Source organism: Colobus angolensis, unplaced genomic scaffold (assembly GCF_000951035.1).
Source record: "Colobus angolensis palliatus isolate OR3802 unplaced genomic scaffold, Cang.pa_1.0 Scaffold78, whole genome shotgun sequence".
NCBI classification, from domain to species: Eukaryota; Metazoa; Chordata; class Mammalia; order Primates; family Cercopithecidae; genus Colobus; species Colobus angolensis.
This window is the reverse complement of record NW_012121598.1, coordinates 7522534-7532815: the sequence shown is the minus strand read 5'-3', so window position 1 is coordinate 7532815 and position 10282 is coordinate 7522534. Positions and strand designations below refer to the sequence as shown.

Here is a 10282-nt window from a genome sequence, read left to right as displayed (position 1 = left end):
AATAAATAAATAAATAAATAAATAAATAAATAAATAAATAAATAGCTAGCTAGCAAGCCTGTAATTGAGAGCAGTTCACCAAGGTGCCAAATCACCTTGGTTTCTTAGAATTAGTGCTTTTCCTCGCCTGTATGAATCTCTAGTTTTCTTATTTGCTAGTTGGTTTATTTTTGTTTTCCAGTTACCACATGGAACGGATGAAAACTGGCTTCAAAAGCTGTATAATAATTTTGTCAACAAGAACCCTTTGTTTGAAAAGCCTAGAATGTCGAACACATCCTTTGTCATCCAGCACTTTGCTGATAAGGTACTGCGAAGGTCTCCAGCAATGCTGTCGACCCCAGAACCCGCACAGCCTCCAGAAGGAGTAGGCAGGCTGGGAATGTTTCTGGTCAGACTCAAGTCACACTTAACATGTAGCTTTGATAAGTGTGTGTTTAACAGTTCCTGATTTGTTTTTATGATGACATACATGAGTTTCAACTGTACTACTTTAAAGACGAAATGTGTTGTTAGAAGACCTCACTTCTGATTTTGAATTTACTGTGAATTCATTAACCTCTTATCAGTTTATTTTCTGTATGAAATTGTGATCATCAAGACAGCATAGTTCTTTCTTATGATGAAAGCTATATCTTTTTCTGAAGTTCTATTTGATTAAACTGGACTATATTACAATGGCAGCATAGGTTAATTCAGGATGTTGATGGGTTATCTTCATGCTTTTTTTCATCTTTTGTGTCTTTTTTCTTCTTTATATGTCTCCTTTTTCTTTTTGCTAAACGGATGTTACTTGTCTGAAATGAAAAATTTTTGTTAAAATCGCATTATAGAAAGCTTAGAAAACAGAAGGAAAAAATTGCCATAACCACCTGTCCTAAATGTACATCTTTATTTGTTTTCCTTCCTTAAGGGAGCTCCTACCTCCTCCCATGTCCTGGTTGGGTGTTGCCTTGGTAGCCTAGCCCAGTGCCAGGGCTCACGGGAATGACTTGTGCTTGTCTGTGTTTATTGTAGAGGCTGGTGCTGTGAGTCAGAGCTGGTCACTCCCGAGTGACTGATGGTGGAGGGAGGGGACAGCAACCTGGAAAGCTGTGATCACCTTTGTGTGCTCGCAGAGGACTGTAAAATATTAAAATATAGGATTGGCCGGGTGCAGTGGCTCACACCTGTAATCCCAGCACTTTGGGAGGCTGAGGCGAGCGAATCGCTTGAGGCCAGGAATCCGAGACCAGTCTGGCCAACATGGCGAAACCTTGTCTCTACTAAAAAATACAAAAATTAGCCAGGCATGGTGGCACGCACCTGTAATCTGAGCCACTCAGGTGATTGAGGCAGGAAAATTGCTGGAACCTGGGAGGCGGAGGTTGCATTGAGCCGAGATCACGCCACTGCACTCCAGCCTGGCCGACAGAGTGAGACCCTGTCTCAAAAAAAAAAAAAAAAAAAATTTATGTTTTTAGTGCTTAGACTTTTTCAGACGGGCTCCTGAAAAGATGCCTATGAAATGAATGATCATATGTTAAATTATATTTTCTAGCTATTGCCTTATAATTTCAGGGTTCTGGTCCCATGGGAAAAGGGAGAGGGGAAGGAAAGACCAGACTCCATAAAAAGCACATATGGGATTTCTTTCAAGGGTCTCTCTTTATAGGATGTAGTTTCTGTACATGTAAATTCTCTCACCTGCCACTTCCAGGAAGTCTCCCTTCGAAGAACTAGGCAGCGTTTGGGCTGGACTGTGGATTGATTGGTGGGAAGAACCCACACACACTATGGGGTTAGATGAGGTTTTCAGTCTCACTGGCCAGGGAAATCAGGTCATATTGAATGCAAGGCAGGTGAGCTTAGATGTAGGCACTCAGCACATCTTCCCTTGGTCCCAGAGTCCCCAACAGAGGCACCAGCTGCCTGTGACACTGTCCCCGCAGATGCTCGCCCGGACCAGGACAGTTCTATATTTGCCACCTTTGCCTGTCTGTCCTAGTGGCTCACACCACCATTCTGGAAGAATTTGTACAACAATCCAGGTACTTCATTCACAAAGAAGCGTTTACAAACAGCCGGTGTTCCTGGATCTTAACCTACCGGCAAGGATACTTCCTTGCCTGGGGTACAAAGCAGAGGCCATGCCCAGGAACCCTCTGCCTCCAGATTCCAGCACTCTCCCCTGTTTCCTCATTGTCAATTTTTAAAATTAATTTTAATGCATATTTTTAATTTATGAAAAATATATTATCACATATTAAGATATGCAATCCAGAGGCATAAACTCCAGGGAGGTTGAATGTTTAAGCAGCCACCCTGATATGCCATGGTTTGAGGGATTCGAGAAGCCTTACTCATCAGAAAGGGCAGCATGGAGAAGTTTTCTAAATCAGATTCAAGCAGTGTAAACGTTTACCGACTCTAAACCTGACTCTGAGGGCTTGGTGGCTCTCGAAGGCCCGGTGGTCAGCTGATCGGTTTTTCTATCCTTTCTACCACATTAATGTTGATTTAGGAAACAATGTCTGTTTGAACCCAGTGAACACCACTAAGCTTTTTCCTCCTCCTGGTGGCTTCAAAGGCAAAGGGAGACCTAAGTCAGGTGTTCTTGTATGAACTGCACATACCGCAGAGAGCAACGGGACCCCTGTGGCCAGAGAGAGCTGACAGGTGCGTGCAGAGTGATGCGCAGGCAGGTGAGAGATCCAGGTGGTAGGAAAGAAGACATATTCCCAGCTTATACATAATGGGGCTGCTGTGGTGACGCACAGAAAACAGACCTCTTTTTGTAAGATCGCCTCTGTAGCCTTTTTATTAATCTTTCTTTAAAAAGAGATGAAATTTGTGCTTAGAGCCTATATTCTTTGGCCTCTTTGGGAATAATTAATTGCTTCCTCTGTATAGGTAGAGTATAAATGTGAAGGTTTCCTGGAGAAAAACAGAGACACCGTCTATGACATGCTGGTTGAAATCCTGAGAGCAAGCAAGGTCTGTAAAGTCCTAGTGGTAACTGAAAGTATTATATAATTGACATGGATCTAGATGTATATAAGGAAAGAGTAGGAGAGAGAGAGAGAGAGAGAGAAAGAGAGTGTGTGTGTGTGTGTGTGTGTGTGTGTGTATAAACTCTCTGGACAGTGGTAACTTGTAGCTCACAGTTACAAAAAGATAACTACTATAAATCTACTACATGCAAAATCAGAAATCAAACATGCAGATGACAGGAAGGACAGCTAATACAACCATTAAAGGATCACAATTCCAACCAGATGTGGTGGCTCACACCTGTAATCCCAACACTTTGGGAGGCGGAGGTGGTGGATTGCTTGAGGCCAGAAGTTTGAGACCAGCCTAGCCAAAAAGGCAAGATCCCATCTCTTCTAAAAATACAAAAAATGTTAGCAGGGAATGGTGACATGCCTGTGGTCCCAGGTACTTGGGAGGCTGAGGTGGGGAAGACTGCTTGGCCCTGGGAGGTAGAGGCTGCAGTGAGCCATGATTGCACCACTGCACTCTAGCCTGGGCAACAGAGCAAGACCCTGTCTCAAAACAAAACAAAATATGAAATTCACTCTGAGAGAAGATAAGACATTTAAAGAAATAACTGATACAAAGCAGAAGGTAGTAAGTGCTTTTAAAGAGGTACAAATACAAGATGAAGACAGTTCAGAGAAGTTGGGATTCATTCATTCATTGTGAAGGGGATGGGGCTGGAAAATATTTTAAGAGATTCATGGGTAGGGTTTGGATTTGCAGGGATGAGAATGTGGAATAGGAGGGAGGAGATTGCAGGTGGAGACACAGAGTGAGCCAGGCACGGAGGTGAGAATAGTAGACGTTTCCACTTTCTGACACTTAGAGTGATACCCACATACAGACATTCACACACTTTTCTTCTCTGTTCCCATTCCTGGGAAAGAAGCCATGGGCCATCCCTAGGGAAGACAATCCTCTCGTGGAATTGAGATTTGGGTGTAGACGTTGGTGAGGTTGTTCACTGCCCACTAGTTTAGCTGGGTTGTTGTCACCATTTATGTGGCTCGTATGAGTGAGGACTGTGGACAGTTGCTTTTGGACATTGAGATCCTCTCTGTTCCTTCCAGTTTCATCTCTGTGCCAACTTTTTTCAAGAAAATCCAGCTTCTGCTTCTCCTTTTGGTTCAATGATTACAGTTAAATCTGCAAAGCAAGTCATCAAGCCAAACAGCAAGCATTTCCGGACCACGGTTGGGAGCAAGGTACTGCGAAGGTGTTTGAGAGTGAGGGTTCTAAAGGCAGGGCCAGGCCCTGGGGAGCCAGGGCACTCCGAGGACCCACATTCCAGGCCTGGACACGGATGGGTGCTGGGGCTCTTCCAGCCTAACATGCACTCCACTGCAAAAAGTTCATCGTCGCCATACTTCCACCTCCAAGGCAGCACGCACTGGAGCGAACCACACTTTTGCACGATAACATGGTTTATTGAGTTCTCTGCTGTCTGGGAGTATTAGTGTTCTGTCCAGAACGGTAGGACATGCTGATAAACCACAGTCATGGACTGAAACCTTTCATAAAAGGTGTTTATGCGCGAGGTTAACTTTTCTTCCTATCGAGTAACTTAACAGGGTTGGGCTGCGTTTTACTGTGATGTAAGCAGTAAATTATTTCAGAGCCATGTTTGATCTCTAGCTTTGTTTCCTAGTTCCGCAGCTCTCTGTACTTGCTCATGGAGACCCTCAATGCGACAACGCCCCACTATGTTCGATGCATCAAGCCAAATGATGAGAAGTTACCCTTCGAGTACGTGTTCTTATGCAACTCACAGTGAAGATGTGGGGAGGCAGTTGCTGCCATAAAGTTGGAGAATTTGCTTCCAGTTGTCTTGAGATTTACCCTGTGTCTGGGTTTTTTTAGTGATTTAGAACAATGCTGCCCTTTACATAAAATGTTAGCTCAGCCCCTCTGGTTAAACCCCCTCATCTCCAGGGCTCAGCAAAAGGGCTAGATTTGAAAGAATCTTCTACAACTAAAGTTTTTGCAACTGAGCCAGAACCTGTTACTTGATTAAAAGAAGAACGAGTATGTGTGTTTGTAGAAGATCGTGGAAGGTCGGAAGATTTGTCCCCACACGTGATGGCATGAGGCGTTAGGCTTGTTCTCTGGGACCCCACGGAGGAGACCCAATGCCTGTGAATATAAGGTGTAACGAGTCCCTTGTAGCTTACTAGAGCTGAAAGAGGTGCCTAAAGGGGGATGAGCTGTCTACGGAGGTGGTGAGTGTGTCCGTGGGTCACCAGATGGGTGAGACCTAAGCTGCAGAGCCACCTGTTGGGTGTTTTGTAGAGGAAATTCAAGCATCAGTGGGTGCTTGGGCCAGGCGAGCTAGCACATTTCTTTCCACTTGGTTGTCCTTTGAAGCTCACCTCAAAGGCCGGTTCCCCCAAGGCCTTCTCCCTGCCACCTCCATCAGAGTCAGCTGCTCCTTTATATCCCACTGCACCTTTCTGGACTGTTTTGCAGAGGTGCTATTTTTCTTGGTCACGCAATAGAAACGTACTCAGTATCTGCTGGGTACCTGGCACAGGGTCACAGTCTAGGCAGGTCTGCTGTGCCTGCTTACGGGCATGTTGAGCAGTTACGTTGGCTTAACACATGATAACATTGTCTTTTTTAAGATTTGACTCCAAAAGAATTGTTCAGCAGCTGCGAGCCTGCGGTGTTTTAGAAACGATTCGCATTAGTGCACAGAGCTACCCTTCCAGGTATGTTGTCCATCCTTGTTTTGGGGGGAAAAGTAGCCAACTTCAGAGCTATGCTGAGAACCAAGGACATGGCTGCCATGATTTTTGTCAAACACTTTTGGCTTCTGTCAAGTGCCCCCAAGATTTTCCCAGTGCCCTGTAGAAGTCCAGAAGAGGGTGAGAAATAGGCTTTGTGGGGGACGGAGGCCACCACCACCTCCTCACCCCATCACTGCATCTCGGCTGCTGGTGGCGACCCCGCTGCCTCCCCGGTGTGCTGCGGAAGACGCTGACTGGGAGAAGGAGCACGGCTGCTGGGGCAGACAGTTGTGCTCTGGGTGGTCTTGGTAGTGTCCCAGGCAGGCGGGGTATCAAAGATCAGTGCCTTTATCCTCAGGACAGATTCCACCACCCCCGCCCTGTGACAACAGTGGCGGGTAAGGCAATGGCATCCCCAGACACAACGCGCTTCCTCTGACACGCCTGGCTTTGATCCCCTTTGATTTTCCAGGTGGACATACATCGAGTTCTACAGTCGCTACGGCATTCTCATGACCAAGCAAGAGCTTTCGTTCAGCGATAAAAAGGAGGTGTGCAAGGCGGTTTTACACAGACTCATTCAGGTCAGTTTCCCCACCTCCTGGGATCGTGGTCTCCTTCCTGGAAGCACGTCTCCCAAACATGCTGTTTTATCTTTGTCTCGGACGCTCAGGACTGTAATCATGAACGCCTGAGAGGAGAGAAAATGTGCCCGGAGCATCTGTCTGCTGAGGAGACCGCAGCAGAGCGTTCAGTGGGCCATGAGTCCCTGTTAAGGACCCACATCCGAACCCTGGCCTCCCCAGTGTCCTTGTGTCCTGCTTTGCTCTCCCACGATCTAACCCAGTCCTCTGTGGACGAGGCTTATAGGATATGGTCAGCTGGGGTTGTCGCCAAGCCACATGGGCTCCAGGCATGGTGCCCAGTGTGGATTGACATCATTGCTGCAGTGATGAGTTGTGATGGGAAGGAGACGGGAAGTTACAAGGTCTAGCAAAAGGGATGGTGAAGAGAACCCAAAATGAAGACAAAACCAAACTTCCCCAGTTTCTTCTACTCTGATGTAGAGACCACGAGTGAGCAGCTGAGGTTCTCCAGCAGCCCAACTGAGAATCGCCGCAAATGACACCCCCCTTCTCACCACAGATGGATTCCTCAGCCTAAGTCCCATTTCTCCCTCCAGGGTGACTTTAAACAAACAACTCAAAGTATACATTTCTAGATCATGATGTGAGTTTTTCTGCCTTAAATGTCAAAATCACAATATTTCTGGCACCTTTGAATCCCTAAAGGTCTTTTCCAAATACTATACTATAGAAAATCTGAAAGATTTTAATTCTAGCTGTATCATTTTTCTCTTCCAGGATTCTAATCAGTACCAGTTTGGTAAAACCAAAATTTTCTTCAGAGCAGGACAAGTGGCTTATTTAGAGAAACTTCGATTGGATAAACTGAGGCAGAGTTGTGTTGTGATACAAAAGCACATCCGTGGCTGGCTCCAGAGGAAAAAATTCCTCCGGGAGAGACGAGCCGCCCTGATAATCCAGCAGTACTTCCGGGGTCAGCAAACCGTGAGGTGTGTTGGAATCAAGGAACACATGTGGAACTGTGGGGCTTTCTGTGCTGATTATCTCCAGGGGGAGGACCCATCAAGGACAAGGGACCCTTCTCTTGTGACCAGGGTGCAGACGAGCAGGGGTCCCCTTGGTGGCCGTGAGCACTGGGGCAAGAAGGGTTTATTGCTCAGGGGCAGTAGTGCTGGCTCTGCCTGGTGTCTATGTGGTGAGCCGACACCCAGGGCCCTGCAGGGAGGAAGCCCTGATGAGAGTGTTACTAAGGAGAGTCAGGGTTCTGGAAGCTCAGGGAGAGGCCTGGGGCCCCTTTCTTGTGAGAACTGAAAATGCCTAAGGCCAGCAAGGCCCTAGTGAAGATCCAAAGGACAGATGTCAAGAATAGCCAGCGATCAGCCTGGCAGCAACAGGTGGGGTGCACCATGGCAGAGGGGGTCCCTGGCAAGGCGTGGCAGCAAACCAATCGCAGAACCCTGAGCAGGAAGACCACAGCAGCCCCAGCCAAGCCAAGGGCTGAGGGGAGGGCGATCCACCAGCTGTACTGATCCCACCTGCCTTGAGGGGTCCTGAGAGTCCACACGACCCTGCCAGCCCACTGAAGGACCACGGTCATTTCGGGACTTCCAGGGCTTTGGCGTACCTGCTGGAAAGCACGAGACCAGGGTGCCCCTAGATAAACTGTGTGTTTCTCTCTGCCTGCCCTACCCCTTCCTTGGGATGCTGTGAGGATGCTTGAGAAGGCCCGTGTTTAGGGTCAGGCTGCATCTGCAAGCCTGACTTCTTCCTGAGCTGGAGGAGACCAGTGGCAGCCTCTGGCCTTCTCTGCTTGACCAGCATGGTGTGGCGTGGACACACGGCTGGGCTGGCTTGCCCTCCTGTGCTTCTGGGCCCAGTTGATAACAGCAGTCTCTGGGGAAGGAAACCAGTTATCTTCCCTGCCAAGGCTATGCTCCCTTCCTATTTGGGGCTCACCAGGGCCTGATCATCCTGCCCTGCTGGCCTCTTGCCTGTCCCATTCATTCTGTCCCACTTCTGCCCCCAGTTTAGCTCACAGCATCACCTGCCTTGTACTCTGATGGCACCGTGCCCCACCTCCCACCTCCTTCCCATCTTCCTACATCAGAGCCTGATTGAGCCACTGCCCTGCACCTGCCTTTAAGGCCCCTGTTTCCTACAGAATAGCATTCAGTCTCTGACGTGATATTCAAAGCCCTCCATAGCCTGGGTGCATTCATAAGAAGGGAAGCTCCGTGAGGGCAGGGGCCACACGTGTCTGGTCATCCATACCTGGACCTAGCATGGGGGCTGTCATAGAAGGTGTTCAACAAATATGTTTTTAAAATAACAAATGGTGCCCATCTATTCTTCTAACCTCATTGACGTCTAATTTTCTTCATCCATCTTATTCTAGTGATTCCAAACAAACTCCTTTTCTGAATATTTCAGGCACTGCAGGGCCTCCATGCCTTTACTCATGCTGGTCCCTCATCCTGAAAGCCTTTTCCAGCCTTCACTGTGTACAGACATCCTACTCCATCATGGGCTGGTTCACGTATCAGCTTTCCCCAAGCAGAATAACTGTTTTTCCCCTCTCACTTACAGATCTAGTTAGTTGGTATTTTATTTTTCTTTTTTCTTGGCCATTTATTAGTCTTTCTGTACGTGAGGTTGTAAATTCTAAAGGCAAGAACATTATCTTCACCTCTAGTCATTTAGACAGGGGCAACAAACTTTTTGTGTAAAGGACCAGATGATCACTATTGAAGGCAGTGGGGTCTTGCAGTCTTTCCTGCTGCTGAGGCATGAAAGCAGCCATGGGTGATATGTAAATAATAGATATGGCTGTGTTCCAGTAAAGCTTGATAAGGACAGGTGGTAGCCATCGTTCGCCAGCCCTGATCTGGAGCCTCCAGCACGATTTCTCACATGAATGAATGAGTACGTGAATGAGCAAGTGCAGTGCCAGTGCACGGTCTCGTCGTGGTCTCTGTGGGTACCTGAGTGGAGGCGAATCGATTGGCCTGAATGGGAAGCATGTGAAAGTTCCCATGTGGTTCTTCAAGGAGAGGGAACTGGGGACTGGCCTCAAGTAATCATTAGAATAAAAAAACCGCTCACAGAGTTTAATATGGAGAGGTGCAAAATTTTGAACCTTCCTTACTAAACACATGCTGGCCAAGCTTGCAGCTGTGTGATGGAAGTTGATGCTCTGTGGATAACAGACTCACTCTTCATCCTTGTTAACCAAGGAAAGCTATTACTGCAGTGGCCTTAAAAGAAGCCTGGGCAGCCATAATCATTCAGAAGCACTGCCGCGGGTATCTTGTTCGCAACCTGTATCAGCTGATTCGCGTGGCCACCATCACCATCCAGGCCTACACCCGAGGATTCCTGGCAAGGAGGAGGTATCGAAAGGTAAGGCCAGCCTCTCTCTAGAGGAGGGGAGGGTGTACGGGCCTTCCTTACTGAGAACAAAACAGGGGCCAGGGAAAGACTCCACTATGGACAACCTCACTTTGTACAAAGTGTCAGCCAAGCCAGAAAGGAGATTCTTCCAGGTGCTGTGGCTCAGGCCTGTAGTCCCAACTGGACATCAGGGAGCTGAAATGGGAGGATTCCTTGAGCCCAGGAGTTCGAGGCTGCAGTGAGCTATGATCATGCCAGGATACTCCAGCCTGCAGGGGCAACAGAGGGAGACCCGGTCTCTCGCTCTCTCACACACACACACACACACGCACGCACGCGCACACACACTCACCAGTTGCGCTGTTGGTTTCTCTTTCTCCCAGTTGGCCCCAAAGAGACCACACCAAAGGAAAGCACATTTTAAGCCAATAACGTGCACCTAACAGACCTTACCTAAAGCAGAGACTGGGTGGGGAAAGACGCTGATCTTTTAGATCAGCACACTGGCCGGGCGCGGTGGCTCAAGCCTGTAATCCCAGCACTTTGGGAGGCCGAGGC

The 10282-nt window shown here is 47.8% G+C and overlaps 1 protein-coding gene across 1 annotated transcript in view; it reads left to right on the top strand.

Moving 5' to 3' along the window:
- The window catches only part of MYO5C (myosin VC), a 116285-nt gene that overhangs the window by 44475 nt on the left and 61528 nt on the right, over positions 1–10282 (top strand). Inside the window, exons 13-20 of the mRNA XM_011928656.1 lie at positions 182–307; positions 2893–2976; positions 4092–4226; positions 4670–4767; positions 5643–5729; positions 6220–6331; positions 7112–7323; positions 9568–9733. Coding sequence (XP_011784046.1) covers positions 182–307; positions 2893–2976; positions 4092–4226; positions 4670–4767; positions 5643–5729; positions 6220–6331; positions 7112–7323; positions 9568–9733 — 1020 coding nt within the window. The remainder of the gene's footprint in view (positions 1–181; positions 308–2892; positions 2977–4091; positions 4227–4669; positions 4768–5642; positions 5730–6219; positions 6332–7111; positions 7324–9567; positions 9734–10282) is intronic.